The 18818-nt window shown below is 45.8% G+C and overlaps 2 protein-coding genes across 2 annotated transcripts; both read right to left on the bottom strand.

Moving 5' to 3' along the window:
• Positions 1-426: 426 nt before the first annotated feature.
• On the bottom strand, positions 427-6893 carry LOC109767231 (importin subunit beta-1-like). The gene is made up of 8 exons (XM_073499639.1): positions 6047-6893; positions 4564-5396; positions 4129-4276; positions 2984-4070; positions 2658-2753; positions 2575-2599; positions 2009-2047; positions 427-688 (listed from the first exon to the last, which is right to left on the bottom strand). The coding sequence occupies exons 2-8, from the start codon at positions 5365-5367 to the stop codon at positions 572-574; spliced, it is 2316 nt and encodes a 771-aa protein (XP_073355740.1). The 5' UTR covers positions 5368-5396; positions 6047-6893; the 3' UTR covers positions 427-571.
• Positions 6894-9413: 2520 nt separating this feature from the next.
• Positions 9414-9992, bottom strand: LOC109767232 (uncharacterized). The gene has a single exon (XM_020325992.1). The coding sequence runs from the start codon at positions 9990-9992 to the stop codon at positions 9414-9416; it is 579 nt and encodes a 192-aa protein (XP_020181581.1).
• Positions 9993-18818: the final 8826 nt, after the last annotated feature.

The following is an 18818-nucleotide window of genomic DNA, read 5'->3' as shown; positions in this document are numbered from 1 at the left end:
TAATGCATAGCCGTTCGAACCGGGACTAATGCTACCATTAGTACCGGGGCAAAATTGAACCGAGACTAATGTGTCTCAGATTAGGTCCCTTTTCTACTAGTGGCAGCTAGGACTGATTGCACTAGAATTAGCCTGCCCGATTTGTCAATAGTGGCTGCCCTCCAGGTTGGTAAATTTTTTCCACACGCCATCCATGATACTCTGAAACTTCACGGCCATTGACTTCCTGAGACATAGAGGAAGCCCCAAACACCTACAGGGGGAAACTTCCAATGGGACATCCCATGACCTTAGACAACATATTTGTTTCATCAGCGGAGCACCTAATTGGCAGGAATAGGATTAGGCATTTCTGCTTGTTGATGCGCAGCCCAGAAGCTTCGCCAAAACGTCAAGAATTGCCAAACATACCGCAATGTCCACCGTATTTGGCTTCAAGAATAGCATTACACACTACAGCACGCCCTCTGTTACGAGGCATTAAAAAACGCCTCCAAAATACATCAAAATGCCTTTACATGCTTTTTGCGGCACTTTCCTAAAACGCTAGAGATGGCAGCGAAGGCAAAGATTAACGAAGGCGTTTCTCAATAATGCCTCGAAATATGTGGTGTTCCGTGGCGTTCTTAAAATGCCTCGAAAGCTTCATCATTTTGGTGACGATCTCCGAAAACGCCTCGCAATTCAGCTGAGAAAAATAAATAACCACAGGTGGTCCCAGGCCACGAGAACCTTCCACAAAAGCACCCACCCACACGACTCTCACTTACTCGCATTTTTTGTGTGTGCAAACACTCAATTTTTATATGCGTCTGGGTCCACAACCCATTCTCTTTGTTTTATATGGGTGTGGGCCCAACAACAACGTTGGCCGCGCACTTAGCCATCAAATTAACTTCTAATGCCATTACCCATGGTCAGGTGGTTATCGTCCTTGAACCAGAGCTGATGTTTCCCCTTTTAAGTAGATCAAACTCTTACTCGGAAAGCGGTATGGGACTAAACCGATTGTATTCTGAGCTCACGCGCATGGGCATAGGAATCGAACAGAGTCAACCAGAAGACTATGTTGCAGGGGCCTACTAGTTTGAGCCACGCATCAGTGCCTCTCTCTGTCTCTCATGGCCACAGCAGCTCGGTCACCGGTGAACCTTGTCACAGCACCAGTTGCAGTACGGGCCACAGCTTTGCACCTGCTCGCCACCTAAGCGACCGTCCTGCATGCGGCGCTGTCTCAGTCCTGTCGTGCATCGTCACCGCTGCAGAAGCTCGGATCGATCAAACCCAAAACACGCAATATGATAATCTGAGCAAACGAGGTGCAGAAGCTCGGATCAATCAAACCCAAAACACGCCCAATCTTCCACGCCGACCCTCTAAGCACGGCCGCCGTTGAGGCGATTTGAAAAATGCCTCAAAACGTCTAGCAATTCTAGGCTTTTCTCAGAAACGCCTCCGATCTGTATCTGTTTTGTGGCGCTCTGAAAAAATGCCCTGAAAGCTCTTCCATTCCGAGGCACTTTCTCGAAACACCTTCTTATATACAGTGATTTGAGGCGAACCTGAAAAACGCCTTCGTTTATACAGTTTGGAGGCATTTATAGGAGCGCCCTTAAAAAAATGCCTCCGATTAACAACCGTGTTGTAGTGACATCATCGGCGAAGAAGGACAAACGCTGAGAAAAGGAAGTCCTCTGTTTCCCAATGGTGCCAGCAGCTCTAATCTCTCCATGTATACAAACATGTGGTGCAAAACCTCCATCGCTAGAATGAATGGTAGAGATGATAGTGGAGGCCCCCTTGCACTGACTATCGTGTCACCCGGATGGCCATTGATGAGGATCCTTGGACGTGAGTAGCCCACATATCCAAGCAATCCAGTGATACCCTAACCCCTGCCAAGGACTTGTAGCAAAAAAGCCCAATCCAAGGTATCAAAAGCCATTGAATTATCTTAGTTTCATGAGGCAAGCAGGCGCCCATAATGCATGCAACCTCCTGATCATACCTTGCACGAGTGTGAAGTTGTCATGTACTCCTTCCGTTCCTAAAATATAGGTATTACTAGAGATTTCAACAAATAATTACATACGGAATAAAATGAGTGAATCTACACTCTACTAATGTCTATATACATCTGTATATGATAGTCCATTTGATATCTCTAAAAAGACTTACATTTAGAAACGGAGGGAGTACCTAGTTATGGTGTGCATGGACGTGGGGTGCATGGTGACGAGTAACGTGACACTGAGCCAACTAAGGGCTTGGTAAATACTGAAGTTGGTATTCATTTTGCACATGGATGCTGTTCGAATTGGTGTTTGTTCCATTGTATCTCTTTTGGGATTGCATGTGTAGCGATTAATGGAATTCGCAAATAAATTTCTCATGTGACCGAGCAAATAAAGAAAATATAAAAGTTTCAGAAGCAAGCTGTCCTAAAAATCACAATAATCCACTCTGCTCTGCTCAGCTGGGCACTAGCTGAACGACAGCGACCACTAGACTGAGTTCAGTTTGGCTGTCCATCCAATTGCCACCAAAATACATCATACTACCAACGCCACACACATCAAGCTGCTGTCCTTCCATGCATCTGTGGCAAGATGCCAAAAAAGAAGAAGCAAATCGAGTTCCTCATATCATATTACTACCTCTGTAAATCCGAAATAAGTCCCTTTTTCCATGACTCCACCGTCAAACCAAACTGAGCCCACGCATCAACTGCAGCGTATGTCACCCTTCCACCCCTGAAACAAAAAAAGAAACAAAGAGGCACGACTAATTAGAATGACGGATGGCATTTGCAAATCATCATATATATGGTGCAGTCACCCAAAAAGAAGGCATGTGCAAATAATTGTACGGAACAGTCGCTCATATATACTAGAAACAAGAGCAAGGCAACTAAATTCAAATGATGTCATGTTAATCGTATGGAACTGTCAACCAAAAAGAAGGCATTGAGCATCATGCGCACCTCTTCTGGTCCTTGGAGACTGCTTCAATGAACTCAACTAGATCCGCTGCTACCTTCAACCCAGATTTTGGGTCCTTTATACCCCGCAGTATGCCAGAGTAAGCCTTGCATATTCCCTGTCTAAGCTGGATACCGTAATCGACCTTATCCTCATCAAAAACATTGGCATAATATCTTGGGTTAGCAGCTTCTTTCAGCTTTTTCCTAACAGCCTGCAGGTACTTGTCCTCAAAAATCTTGCCAATAGCAAGAGCGATCTCCCCAAAACATGCCAAAATTTGAGGTTTAAGCTTGGGTTGTGAGAGACCTTTGTAAAGAACACCCATCATATAATCACAGCATGGCAGGATTTCATCTCCCAAGGCATGAAAGATAGTGCAAATCACCTCTAAATAGATTGGGTAGAATAGCTTCACACTGTAATACTGCAAAAATATTGGCATGCAATCCAGAAACTTTGGACCGACGGCACGAGCGAGAGCACCAATGGCGAGTGCTGCTTTATCACGTGCAGTAGAGCAGTCGCAGGTCAGGACACGGCAAAACTGAAGACACATAAACGGAGCAGACTCCCTAACCTTGTCCGCGTGAAGTGAATTGCCGAGTTTCTCGATTATGGCGTGCAGTACATCACACGACAACGCCTGAAGATTGTGCTTGTTAGTCTTGTCATCTGATGAAATTGCCTTGGCATCAAGCGCGGTGTTTAATCTTCTCATGATACGATGCATTAAAACTATAATAGCTAGTACAGCTTCCAAATCCCATATGTTGATTACTCTCACAGCCTCAATCAATGTGCCATAAGCAGATGCAGATGCTGGAAGCCCCAAAGGGGTCTTCTTATCAAGTTCCGAAGCAGAAAGGAGAGCATCGATAACACCAGTAAGAAAAGGTGAAAGCTCAGATGAGATTTTCTTTTTTGAAAGGTCTACCTCAGATGAGATTGACTGATCATAACCTCGGGCAAGAAAATATATAGCTCCATAGACCTCCTTGGACACTTGTGGAACATCTTTACCACTCTTTGACAACGCAGCCATGACGCGAGGAAAGTCTTCATTTGTGAAAAGTCTTTTATCAAGAGCTGGAGAATGCAGAAGCTCAAACGCCCGCCCAAGAGTGCATGCTGCGGCGCCTCTTACCTCCATGTGTGAGTCTTCCATCCCGTCCATCAACCAACCAACCAGGAGCGAGTTTCTTAATAGAGGGCCCTTCAAGGATAACGCCTAGTACAGAAATAGCTGTCTTGCGACTCCGCCAATCTGCCACTTTGATGTTACCCTCGACAAACTGCATTGCAAGAGGGACAATTGCATCCCCAATAGTTCTAGCGACGAGGCCTAGGCATGTCATAGCACTCATGAAGATGTTCAGTTCATCGACATCTTTTTCTTGGTGTAATGACAGAGTTTCTAGCAGAAGTGGAACAGGTGAACAAAGGGGATTCTCAACGAAGTGACAATCTGCGGTCAAGATAACACGAGGAAAGCGCTTTTTTTGTTCTCGGAGTTCAATCACTTCTCCACAAATAGTACTCCAGAACTGGATACATTCAAGCGCAACTGTTTCGTCCGCACCTCCTTCCAAGTCCAAAGCCTGAGTTGTAAGGCTGAGTATGGTTCCATGTAAGGTTCTAACTCCATATAATAGTTGGATGCAATCGCAGCAAGGCAGCCGAATCCTGCATGCTTGACCTCCGCTGCTTCATCGGATTTAGCTGCATCACAGATTGCAGTCATTATACGATTTCTGCAATCATCATCATTTGCAAAGTTAGCAAACTTGTGAACATTCCGTAGAGCTTTAACCGCCACAAGACGGACTTGAAAACTCGTCGCACGGATGACGGCGTCCAGAACACCATCAATTGTATCCTTGTCGAACCTCAAGGTCTCCTCCTCAAACACATACTCCAGCGCCTCTAGAATTGCTTGCTTTGGTGGAGGAGATGCGCCCTGCTGTGCCATGTTGCCCAGCAATCTGCCAATGAGGTCCTGCCATCCCCGGGAGGGTATCTCAATGTATGCAAGCCTGCCAATAATCTGTGATGATGCGTGCCTTGCCTGAGGAGCCGAAGATCCTAGTGTCATCAGCAATGACTCCTTAATCTCAGTTTTGATGCGTGGATCCAGGCTGATCCATTGTTTGATGAGTATGCTGTTATGTTCAGAATACTTTCCTTCAACTGAATTCTTAAGGATAGTCCCAGCGAGGCATCTGCACTCGGGTGGACTTGCCTCCCTCGAGAGCTCTGCTGATAAGCATAGGAGGAAGTTGGGACGATTACGCTCCTCGAGCTGCTTGAGTTTGGCTTCTGCTTCTAACCTTACGTTGTCATCCGGATCCTGAGCATCTTTTAGAATATGGGTGATATTATCCATGGCTGGCCTGGCTGTATCAGCTGTCCGTCCTGGAAAACATGCACCAAATTAGGAGAATTGATGGGCTAGTTGCAAAAAAAGAAAGCAGTTACACAAACTTTTTAACAAAGAAAATGGTGAGGAACCATCCTAAGAAAAGGGCCATTGGACAAATTTGAAATAGCTTAACTAGTCAGATGTGTCGCAAATTATAAGATGGATGGATGGCACCAATAGACCAGGATTGCTAGGCTAGTTAATTAATAATACCCTGTCCGGCAAATAGAGATATAGCTATATATCCCAAATTAATATATCCTGGCAGAACAGAGAGAGCTAGCCATGTACATATATATATATAGCCGGCATGCTGAGTTAAGTTATAGTACTAGCTAGCTAGTACATTAGTATGCTACGAGCTAAAGAGCGTAAAAATAAATGCAAGTAAGACTAACAAAAGTGGTTTCTTAATTTCTTTTGACATGAAAGTAAAAAATTACGCTGAACCGGCAGATTAATTAAGAAACAAGCTGACTGTAAGTAGGTATATGCGCAGATATTATACATACATACATACATACATACATACAAAGGAAGAATGGATTCAACCGATGACTAAACTAATCAAAATCAAAGTGTGTTTCTTTATACGTACTACATACATTGAGATTGAGAAAATAAACAAATTCCTTGGGCTTACCAAAGAGATGGCCGGAGTTCTTCTGGGAGGGGAGCTAGCTAGCGTTAATCGAGCTTCTCTTCTCTTCTTTTTTGGGGTCTCAACAAGGTAACAGCTGCTACCAGGAGATTGGGGCGGCGGCTAGGGTTAGGGTTAGGGATGGAGATGGAGCCAGAGCCAGAGCCAGAGCCGAAGCCGAGAGACAGAGAGAGAGAGAGAGAGAGAGAGAGAGAGAGAGACCGGTGGCGGGATGAGGACGGAGCAGATCGATCTTACCAGAGGGGCAGGATCTCCGCTCCGGTGGACAAGAGGCAGCGGTGGCAGGGCGCCCCTATGCCTCGCCTAACGCGATGTTGGAGGCGCCGCGAATGGACCGGCCCACGTAAGTACGTCTTCTCTCCTGTTTTCTCGTCAGTTCGTTTTTTTTTCTTATTTTCCAAATATTGTAAATACTACATACGTGTGTTTCAAATCACAGAAGACAAATAAAAATTTCAAATCATGAATTTGAATTTTTTTAACACAATGTAAACCAATTGTTAGCTTAATTCAAACAAAATGTTGATAGCATGTTAAAAAGATGTTGGTGGAATTTTAAAAACGTTCACATGTTTCACAAAATGTATGTGACATTAGAAGAAAAAAATGTTGATCATGTATTTGAAAAAATGGTAAAAGTATATCAAATAAATGTTTCAGATACATATGAGAAATGTACAATGTTTAAGAAGAAACCAACATCAAACATGTATGTTAAAAAGATAATCATGTATTAAAAATGTTAAACGTATATAAAAAATTCTTGATATATATGAAAAAAATGTAGGCATTAAAAAATTGCAAAAAATAATTGTTTATTCTCAAAACATCTAACATGTACTCCCTCCGTCCCATAATATAAGAACGTTTTTGACACTAGTACTAGTGTCAAAAACGTTCTTATATTATGGGACGAAGGGAGTATAAAGTAATGTTGCACATTTACATGAAAAATGAACATAAAACACTGAGGAAAAATGAGACAAACAACAAATAGAGAGCAAAGAAAAAGTAAATTTAGAAGGTTCTAAAACTAAGGAAAAAATAAAAATCATAAATTAAAACACACATAAGAAAAGAAAAAAGAAAAATGATGAAAATAGAAAATGGAAAAACATTGAAAAATAAAGGGAAAATGAAGGAAACCGAAGAAATAATCAATAAAAACTGAAGAAACAAACAAACAAAACTGAAGAAAAATGAATATAATTACTATGGCCAACATCCAGGTTAAAGATAGCCTCAAATCTTCGAGACTAAAGGCTCTCAACATTCTTTTAATGGACTTGCACTTAACAATAATATGGCCACCATCCTCGTCCATCCAAAGGTGAACAGACCGGGCACCTGGTATTGAACTCAACATGCATCTCATGCATGTTACTATCCATTCGCAAAGGCAGACTATTATGTGCCAATCTCCATAGAAGTATGCACACCTTCGACGACAGTTTGACGTCCCAGGGTCTCTTCCAAGACAATTACAGCGCAGATACCGCTTTAGAGGAACTCAAATCACAGTGAGTACTAGCATCTCGGATCCAGACCCCAAACTGATAGCCTCATTTGATTGGAAATACCCCCTTGACGGTGTCCTAAACTAGGGGTGTTAACCACGTCGGACCATTTGTAGTGGGTCGGGCCGAGGACCCCTGGATCATCAACGAATGGGCCAAGACTGCCATGCCCTCTGGCATGGTCAAGATGGAATCCCCAAAAGACTTGGTGCTGCATACTCCATTTAAACCTTTGGCATGTTTGTCCCTAGATGTAACCGGCCTCATGTAAACCCTAGGTACCCCCGGTCCCTATATAAGCCGAGGGGTTTTAGCTTGTAGGGTAGAGAATCATACATTCACATACGATCTCGAGGTAGATCATCATGTTCTCTGTACTCCAACACAATCAATACAACACAAGCAAAACATAGGGGTTTACCTCTTCGAGCGGGCCCGAACCTAGGTAAACATCCTGCCCCTTATTTATCCCGTTATCATCTAGCTAAGATCACTAGCTCGTGACCCCTTATATGAGATCTGCCCGATTTAACCCCGACACTCCTTACTGTCATAATGTCATGCAACATGATCTTCCATACCGCTTATAAGAGCAATCGCCAGAATATGTGTCGCATCATCCAAGCCGTAAATGTCAAGAACAAGTTCTCCGTCCCAATTTTCAAACATAGGTGAATCAAATCCCCGACCTTGTTTTGAATAGTCTGGCCTTGGTTCCTTGAAGGACGTCTCATACTTCCCCCTCGAATCCATGTACCCTTGTAACCCTTCTAGGCATGAATCCAAGTACCAGTGCCCACCCTGCATACAATACCCGCCTTTAGAAGCTCGAGTCCTCGCAAAATACTATATCGGGTATACGACAAGCCATGTTTTGCTTCAGCTTGAAGGATTGATATGCTTGGAATTTATTTTGCTTTCGAAACCTGGCCGCACAAGGATTTCGGAAACTGCATGAACCGCCAACTTTGCCGAGACAACATGGCCATATTAAACAGATGTAAATATTTAAAACCAAGCCCCCTTCACTTGTCGACCTTGTCATTCTCTCCCATCTAGTCTAGTGGCATTTGTGTTCGTTGGATTGCCGACTCCACCAATATCAAGATATCATCTTACCAATCTCCTCAGATAAAGGTATTATAAAGTCAAAACACGACATGGCATAAGTTGGAATAGCCCATACTACTGTCTTAATAAACTTCTCTTACCCCGCCTTTGGGCAACAACTTGTGACTCTACCATCCGAGTGGTGAGCTATTTCAAAAAACAACTCGTGCTTCCCGGACTCACTTGGAATACCCAAGCCTCCCAGAGCTGCGGAGTCCGTAATTGAATCAGTACCCTTGTTGAATATTGCTGAGGATTTATCTCTATTGACCATCTGGTCCGAGTGTAGCTCATAAAAAGTTAGGATTTATCACTAGAATCACTAGAATCACGAGAGCCTAGTATGTAGCTAGTCCAATCGTGAGCACACCGCTTGTATGTAGCTAGTTCAATCCTGAGAGCATCTCCAACAGCCGAACGCGCGAGCGCGTCCATCGCCTGAAAAAGCGCGGCGGACAGCGCTGGCTCCAGCAGGCGCGCTAAAATTTAGTGCATGTGCGTAGCTTCAGCAGGCGCGCTATCGCACGAACATTGCATACATTTTTTTAATAAAAACGGTACATAAAAATTCATATAAAAACCGATACATAGATATTTTACATAGTTCATAGCATATAGATAGATAAACGATACATAGATAGATAAAACTACGGTGCAACTACATTGAAAACTACAGTGCAACTACATACTACGGTGCAACTAGATGACTATGCAATTACAACCTACTCCGAGTCGTCCTCGTCCTCGTCCTCATCCGGACTGGTGTTGTCCGAGCTATCGATCCACATGTCATCCCAACGAGGATCATTATCCCCAAAGATCAACACCCCACCTGCTTCAACGATATCGCACTGCGATATCGCCAGGGCCTTCCGCCGACGCATGTCCAACCGGTCCGCGCGGCGCTTTTCCGTCTTTCCCGTCCAGAAGGCGCGCTCCGCCGCGACGTCCTCCGGGTGGCGCCGGCGCCACTCCGCCATAGCTCGCTCATCCTCCTCGGCGATGAGGAGGCGGCGCTGCCGCCGATGCTGCTCCGCACGGTCCTGGTCCGTGATAAGACGAGGCGGAGGGGCGACAGACTGTGCCTGCTCGCGCGTGAAGACGTCGCGGAAGTTCATCTGCGCCGGCGGCCTCTCTAGGCACCACGCCGCCGTGTCGTACGCGCGGGCGGCCTCGTGCGCGGTCCCGAATGTGCCGGGGCCGAGCCGCACGTCGCTGGACTGGATCTCGGCGTAGTAGGTGCCGTCGGGGCGCTCGCGGACGCCGCGGTAGCCAGACGATCCTCGTTGGCGCGGCGGCATGGTAGCGCGATGGTGGCGGGGGTGAGGAAGCGGCGAGAGAGTGAGCGGGGAGAGCACGCGTGGCAATGTGGAGGCCGCGTGGCGAGCGCCGCAATTTATAGGCATGCTCGAAGCGATGCGCCAAATCTAGCACGCGAGCTGCCGTCTTTTTCCCCGCGCGCGCAATCATTTCCCACGCGCTACTTTTCCGCCGCCGCTGGAGCGCGTCAAAACGTCCTGCACGCGCTAAACTGAAAGTTTACCCCGCGCGCGTCTTTTGACGCCGCCGTTGGAGATGCTCTGAGCCATGTTCACCTAGACCTAGCTAGTACGTACGCGCGTGTACAGGAGAAGATAGACCCACGAGGCCACGACACGCGCGTGGCTTGGACTTACGAACCGTTCGCCTCACTGCCATCTCATCTCTCCTCTCCTCTCTCAAGAAGAAGAAGATCGCCTCCGATCTGTGGTGCGCCGGCGATCGATCATGGCGGCGGAGACGGAGTGGAAGTTGGCGCGTGAGTCCGAGTGCCGTCTCCGCAATTGCGAGTGCAGCTGCAGACTTTTCTGCTCCCCCCGGATCCCCATCGTTGCCCCCGGAAGGGACTACTCCTCCATCCGGCTGCTCGTCGGCCTCAAGGACGGCGCCGTCCTACGGCTCAAACGCCTCCGCGTGGCGCGGTTCGGGCGGATCCTAGGCCGGAGCGACGACGCGCTCGAGGCTTTCCACGACATCAAGACGCCGACTGGTCGCAGGTTCGACGCCAGCACCGCCCTGGCTCCCGACGGCTGCTCGCTCTGTGTTCTGCGCCAGGAGGACGACGGTGCCGGTGAGCAACCCCATGCCCTGCACCTGACTCTGCCGCAGCCGCAGACGGACGACACCATCTCCAGAGCTACTGCATCTTCCTCTGCCGGAGATTCAAGGTCGGAGTCATAACTACATGCCCATCTCCGCCGCCGGCCACATCTGGGCTCTGTGCCCCATCGTGGAATACGGCGTCAAGGTGAGCCTCCTCATGCGACCCCTCTATCTGCTCCCCGGAGGCGGGGGGCCAATGGGAGCAGGTCAGCGACAGCCACCATAGATTAAAATAGCCCGTGAAATAGCCGTGATAGCTGCGCTATAGCTGCCTGGGAGCCTCGCCGTTAAGCTATGGCTGTTGCCGCGAAAACCTCAACATATCCCTCTAAATAGCTAAAAAATCGGCAAAACCCTCCAGAAATCATCTCTCCCACCAAAAAATTTTCCGCCATTTGCCGCTATTGCCCGCTATGGCGGCCGCTATAGCTGATGGGGGAGGCCGTCGCGAAATCATTTCTCCCGCAATTTTAATCCATGACAGCCACACAAAGACGACGAGGACGAGTACCCGTGGTTGGCTGGCGGGTTCCTCCAGGGCTACGCCGTGCTCCCGGCCCCCTCATCCTCGTCTACTTCAAACAAGACGGCCTCTTCTTCACCTTTGCCCCTGGCTCCGGCGATTGGACCCCGGTGCTCACCGACGAAACAAGGCCGCCGCTAGACTACGTCCCTATCCAGAGCACCAGGAATTCTGCTTTCTACAGTAATTAAGCACCATACTCTAGCTAGCTAGAGTTTACTTTTTCCACAGATTATTCGATCGAGCACTTATTTAGTTATTTACTTATTTGGTCGCCATGCTTACATATTTTTGGTATGCTGTCAACTAATCACGGATCCATCAAATTAGGGAGTACGAGGACAGGGACTCCCCGGTGCTGCTGCAACACCAACAAGGGCAAAAGGAGGATCTAACCAGCAGTGCGGAGCAGCACGTCGACGAACCCTCCATGATGCTTCATTGTTGCAGGTCTTGCTTGATCCAAATTTAGCTTCATGTTTAACCTAGCTTTCTCTTGGTGAGTGGAGTGATGACACATTTAATTTGGTTCTTGCATGCAGAGAGTTTCTTGAAATTGAAGACTGTCCACGCCTTTGCTTCGGTTGCGGCATCAACGGTCACTTTGCCCGCGAGTGCCCTCTCCCGCCATAGGAGCCCTTGTCGACATTTCCTCCCTGCACGCTGGTTGGCCGTACTTCAATGCAACGCAACTCTCAAACACAAGAAGCAATCCTGTCATGGTTCTGGACAGATGCACCATGACTGAGTTTCCCCGTCTCCCACCAATATACCAAGATCAGATAGCAATGGTCTCATGAAAATTTATAAGTCAAAGAATGGACAGCTCTTGCCCCGGAAAATTTAGAAGGTGCTCAAGTACAGCTTCCCCGACAATGTCAACATGTCATGAACTAGTAATGATGTCATCCGGACCGAGGGTCTTGCAAATTTTCTTTGATCTTTGGCATCTGAACATCAGGTGCTTGACGTCCTTCGCTCCCTGATCAAACCTTGGACATTGTGGATTCGACTTGATATGTCTATTTGCAAGGAAAAATTGGCATAGTAGTGCATCATGAAGGGTACACCAAAGAATAATTTCAACTTTAATCACACACCTGAGATCCAATAGTTTCTTCCAGGTTGGATTTGCACTAATGGTTACCATTCCATCAATTCTAAGGAGCTTTCTGACATGTTGATGATGCTATATCACATGGTATGCTAATCACTCCCTTAGGGTTCTGGAAATATTGGGGTATTTATAGAGCAAAGAGGCGGTGGGTTGTGCCTCCCTCGAGGCACCCCCCAGGCGCAGCCAGGGCCCATTACGTTCCTTCTGGTCCAAAAAAATCTCCGTAAAGTTTCGTTGTGTTTGGACTCCGTCTGATATTGATTTCCTGCGATGTAAAAAACATGCAGAAAACAGCAACTGGCACTTGGCACTATGTCAATAGGTTAGTACCAAAAAATAATATAAAATGGCTATAAAATGATTATAAAACATCCAAGATTGATAATATAACAACATGGAACAAGCAAAAATTATAGATACATTGGAGACGTATCAATTGACAACCCCTTTAACACGTCGGGCTGCGAGGATTTGTTATCTATGTGCAGGGGCTGTTTAAGTTGTGTTGCTTGGTTCTCCTACTAGTTTGATAACCTTGGTTTCATATCTGAGGGAAATACCTACCGCTGTTGTGCTACATCATCCCTTCCTCTTTGGGGAAATACCGACGTAGCTTCAAGCGACATCATGCCCGTCGGCGAGAGGAGGGGGAGCGGACGGAGTAACCCCCTCACCCGTACCTTGCGAAGCATGGCCGTCAAGGCGTTTCTGATGTTGTTCTCCTCCGATGTCTCCCGCTCATGCGTCGGCCGCGGGGGAAATGGTGACGGTGCCGCCTGCTCCGACCACGTCCCCAGCAGCGTCCACGTCCTCGCATGCCTCCGCATCCCCCGCAACATTAGAGGCTGCGGGCGGCGGAGCCTTCGAGGTGGTTGGATGAGCCAAAGCACCGGATTTCTTCTTGGGCGCCATGGTCGACGGTGCTGTCGATGGTGAAGACAGTGATGAAGATGACACGCTGCACACGCCTTCAGGTTCGCGCAAGCGAGTTCCCCTACCTGGCGCGCCAAAGATGTCGTGGTAAACCACGACCACCTATGGGACCGGAGGGCCCCTTGCTGGTTCGGAAGGAGGACATCGTGTTGCACAAAGAGCAGACGAGCGTGGGGCAGCACAGCAGAGATCACACAAGCAATTTTACCATGGTCGGGCCGCCGTGAGGCGTAAAACTCTACTCCTGCTTTGGTGGATTGATGGTGGAAGAGTGGTGGTGTAGCGTAGTACACTTGCCCGGCAGGGGCGGTAGTGGCTACGCGCGTATGGGGGTGTGAGTTATCCAATCTTCTAACCCTTTCTACGGTTGCCATGGGCCTCCTTTTATAGATTAAGGGGTCACCACAATGGCAAAGTAGTCGTTATGCACTGATAAGATAGCCAACAGTGCTATCATACCTAACTCTGCAGGCTGACAGGGATCATTAAATGTGCTGGTCAATGTCACGTCATTGGTTGCCCGGCAAGCCTTGTCGGGCTATTTTGCTAGCTCCACGCCTGCTCGCTTGACATGTCACAAGACGGGTGTCATCTGTAGGCATTTCCTGTAGAAAGAGGCCGCCATGTGGTGAATGGCTGCCACTTAGTCACCTTGCGGCTTGACACCGCACTGATTGACAACGTGGGTCGTGGCAGAGTAGTTGGTGAGGTGGTTTTGCCTCCGTGAGCCCAGGCAGGCCTTGCTGGGACGTCTTGGACATCTTCTTCCGGGGGTGACCCCGTCCTTGCTGGGCTCACCTGCTGATAACCCACAAGTATAGGGCATCACAACAGTTTTTGAGGGTAGAGTATTCAACCCAAATTTATAGATTCGACACAAGGTGAGTCAAAGAATATTTGAAGGTGTTAGCAGCTGAGTTGTCAATTCAACCACACCTGGAGAATAATTATCTGCAGCAACGTGATCAGTAGCAAAGAAGTTAGATAGTTTTGATAATAGTAGCAGCAACAATGGTAACAGTAACAGTGATAGCGGTGGTTTCGTAACAAGTGCAACAGTAACGATAGCAGCAGTAACTTAGCAAGAACAATATAAGATAAATTCGTAGGCATTGGATTGGTGACTTGTTGGATGATATTCATCATGAGACAGTTATAACCTAGGGTGATACGGCACTAGCTCCTGTTCATCAATATAATGTAGGGATGTGTTCCGTAAATAGTCATACGTGCTTATGAAAAGAAGTTGCATGGCATCTTTTGTCCTACCCTCCCATGGCAGCGGGGTCCTATTGAAAACTAAGGGATATTAAGGCCTCCTTTTAATAAAGAACCGGAACAAAGCATTAACACATAGTGAATACATGAACTCCTCAAACTATGGTCATCACAGGGAGTGGTCCCGATTATTGTCACTCCGGGGTTGCCGGATCAAAACACGTGGTAGGTGACTACAACTTGCAAGATCGGATCTATAACATGGATATAATGATGATAACATAAACGGTTAAGATCTGAGTTCATGGCACCCAGGCCCAAAGTGACAAGCATTAAGCATGGAAAAGTCATAGCAACATCAATCTTAGAACATAGTGGATACTAGGGATCAAGCCCTAACAAAACTAACTCGACTACATGATGAATCTCATCCAACTCCTCACCGACCAACGAGACTACGAAGGAATTACTCACTCCCGGTGGGGAGCATCATTGAATTGGCGATGGAGAAGGGTTGGTGATGATGAAGAACGAAGATCCCCCTCTCCGGAGCCCCAAACGGACTCCAGATATGGCCTCCCGATGAAGAACAGGAGGTGACGGCGGCTCCATCTCGTGGATCATGATAATTCTTTCTCCCTGTTTTTTTCTGGAAAAATTGGATTTTATAGCGTCGGTTTCAGGGTCTGCGGGGCCACCAGGTGGGGACAACCCACCTGGGTGCGCATGGTGGGTTATGCCCACCCAGGTGCCCCCCTCCGGTGGATCTTGGCTCCAGAAATTCTTATTTATTGAATACAAAATCCTCGCAAAGTTCCGTTCCATTTCGAGAACTTCTATTTCTGCACACAAAAACACCATGGTAGTTCTGCTGAAAACAGCGTCAGTCCGGGGTTAGTTTCATTCAAATCATGCAAATTAGAGTCCAAAACAAGAGGAAAAGTAGATACGTTGGAGACATATCAACTCCCCCAAGCTTAAACCTTTGCTTGTCCTCAAGCAATTCAGTTGATAAACTGAAAGTGAAAAAGAAAAACTTTTACGAACTCTTTTGCTCTTGTTTGCATAAATAAGCTTAAACAACACTCAGGTTTTCAGCCAACATTATAACTAACCATGCCGACAATAACTTTTAAAGATTATATTAACTCATATCAATGACATAATCAGCTAGTGAGCAATAATAAGGTATCTCAAACGGCAACACGTTGTCAAAACAACCATGATATAATATGATAATAGTGGTATCTCGCTAGCCCTTTCTGAGACCGCAAAACATAAATGCAGAGCATCTCCAAAGTTCAAGCAGCGACTAAACATTGTAATTCATGGTAGAAAAGATCCAGTCACGATGCACCCAACATTAGCTACACACAATACATAAGTCATGACAGCAATGCTCTCAGGTTCTAGCGCTTGTTTTAGAAGGTGATGACACAACATAAAAGTAAATAGATAGTCCCTTCGCAAAGGGAAGCAGTGATTTGCAGAGGTGCTAGAGCTCAAGTTTTTAAAACAGAGGTAAATGATATTTTGAGACATGCACCCTTCTCATTTACTTTACGACCATCAGTTATCAATATCTTCCATGCTAAGCATGCTAGTGGCGGTTCCCAAATGATAAAAGTAAAGGTTTACTCCCCCTCCACCAACTATCACATTCCAGGGCTTGTCCGAAACAACGGGTGTCGTCCAAACCAACAATAGCCCCGGGTGAGTTTTGTTTAATTATTTGCATTTCTGAGTTCGGGACTGGGAATCCCTATTACCGCCCTTTTCTCCTGCGATGGCGAGTGAAGACCTGAGAATAACCTGCTTAGCATGGAAGATACCGACCACCTCATGTCGTTCCATGAACGACCCAGGCACACAAAAAGGAATATTTATTAGAAGTTTTTAGAGGTGGCACATGCAAATTGACTTAGGACGGCAGGGTAATACCACATATAGGTAGGTATGATGGACCCATCTGGAATAACTTTGGGTTCAAGGTTTTTGATGTACAAGCAGAATTTCCACTTAGTACAGGCGAAGGCTAGCAATTAGGTTGAGAAGCGGCCAGCTAGAGAGCAACAACGGTCTTGAACATGCATTATGCATAAGGAACATTGGACACTAGCATGAGTAAGATATGAACACCATGAATATAAATATCATAGTGGCTATGTTGGTTTTGATTCAACTACATGCATGAACATGTGCCAAGTCAAGCCAATCGAACATTTAGAGGAGGATACCATATCATTATACTACATCACAATCATTTTAATGCAATGTTGATACCCAAGATAAATCATTATCCACTCCTAGCTACTTATGCATGGCATGATAAACTATAATCTCTAATTGTGCAAACATGTTTAATCATAATGGACTGAATCATGGATACTAGGTTAAACATATTTACACAAACAGAAAAATTCGAGTTCATACCCGTTTCTCTCTGCCACGGCGAGTTCATCGAATATCATCATTATTGCCTTTCACTTGCACGACCAAACGATATGAAAATAATAATAGTGCAAGAGTGCCGTGGACTAAGCTGGAATCTGCAAACATTTTATTCAACAGGAGAAGACAAGGTAAAACGTGCTCTTTATTAGATCAATAGTTATTCATATGAGAGCCACTCAACATTTTCATCGTGGTCTTCTCCTCGGTACAACTCGAATAAAAAAGAAAAGAAATTCAGAGAAACACACTAAAATATTTTTGGAGTTTTTGGTTTTCTTGAACAAGCAAATAAAAGGGAAAAGCAAAAACGAGAAAAACTATTTACACGGGAAAGCTCCCAACAAGCAAAAAGAAGAACAAGGAAATCTTTTTGGGTTTTATTTTAGTGCTACACCTAAACGTGCATAGAAAGTAAATTAGCTACAACTAATTTTTTTGGTTTTTCTAAAGTTTTTCAAACACACAAGGAGAAAGCAAGAAAAATAAATCTAAGCATGGATGATACAATGAAGAAATGTGAACACCGACAAATGGATTAGTGAACATGAATTTAATGTCAGTGAGAAACACGTACTCCCCCAAGCTTAGGCTTTTGGCCTATCTTGATAATCGATCAGTAGCCTGGGTAGTAGTTGGCGTGGTAGCTCACGGAGGCTCTCGGTGCGGATGCCTCGGCCTGCCATGCTGCCTCCAGTGCTGTGTTGTGAGCTCAGGCCTCACTCTCAAGAACAAAATATATTCCTTTGCTGTGATAGTCAAAAAGACCAGACGCAGGCAAATATGTGTACACAAGAGATGTTTGGTTAAACAATAAATTGTAAGTGAAGTTGTGTATCGTTCCTTTAAGGATCTTATGATCTTTTAAGGTGTCAAAATCTAAATATTGCCTGGGTAGGATAGGATCAAAGGGCAAAGGTGAAACACCCAGCCCTCATGCTAAACGCGTGGCATATATTCCACCATAGAAATAGCCATTCTTAGCATTGTGCTGAAGTCTGCGTGCAACAATCGCTCTAAGGTTATAATTCCTTTCACTGGTGAGAGCAGTGCTTATGAGGCTCAAGTCTGGAGCACACAGTGTACTATAGTCTTGTTTGCCTACTATACATTTCCCGTAAAATAATGCTAAGTAATGAACTGCGGGAAAATGAATGCTCTTTATTCTACCTTGTGTGACTCCCCTTGTCTCACCGTAGCAAAGACTAGTCAAGAATGATTGGTACTCAGCCCTTGGCGGTTCGTCAAGCGAACCCCAGAATGGGAGTTTGCAGTGGTGAGAAAAATTCTCTAGTGAGATGGTAAATGGATTATCATAAAGCATAAATGACACCCTAGACTCACGGGGATGGAATTTAAATCCTTTGACAAAAGATTCAGTGAGAATGTGGCGTTGTTCGCACTTATCTGACATGTAGGGACCGAGACCGGCATTGTGAACATATTGCTCAAATTCCTTCTTAATGCCCACAAGCATCATATAGTCATCGCAAGGCCATAAGCATGTTTTGGTGGCGGCATCTCGTGTGGAACTTTCACTTGGTTCAACATAAGACCGACGAGCAGAGCTGTCACTAGAAGATGCCCCCGAGAATCGCCTCCTCAAAGAACTCCTTCCAAAAAGGTTCATCGTGTTCACGTACAATTTTTTGAAAAATTTTGAGTGACAAAAATTTATCAACAAAACCTTACAAAATTAGTAGCAACTACTCATAGGGACACATAGAGGGTATAGCAAGCATT

The sequence above is a fragment of the Aegilops tauschii genome, chromosome 5 (genome assembly GCF_002575655.3).
Source record: "Aegilops tauschii subsp. strangulata cultivar AL8/78 chromosome 5, Aet v6.0, whole genome shotgun sequence".
Classification (NCBI taxonomy): Eukaryota; Viridiplantae; Streptophyta; class Magnoliopsida; order Poales; family Poaceae; genus Aegilops; species Aegilops tauschii.
Note: the sequence above shows the minus strand (reverse complement) of the source record. Positions and strands in the feature narration are given on the sequence as shown.

Excerpts from the sequence above, each read along its gene's own strand:
- LOC109767231 (XM_073499639.1), bottom strand. The coding sequence starts at position 5,367 with ATGGATAATATCACCCATATTCTAAAAGATGCTCAGGATCCGGATGAC. Across the intron at positions 4,071-4,128 it reads TGGAAGACTCACACATGGAG|CTCTTGATAAAAGACTTTTC; the intron begins GTAAGAGGCGCC and ends TGCATTCTCCAG. Across the intron at positions 2,600-2,657 it reads CTTATTTCGGATTTACAGAG|ATGCATGGAAGGACAGCAGC; the intron begins GTAGTAATATGA and ends ATCTTGCCACAG.
- LOC109767232 (XM_020325992.1), bottom strand. The coding sequence starts at position 9,992 with ATGCCGCCGCGCCAACGAGGATCGTCTGGCTACCGCGGCGTCCGCGAG.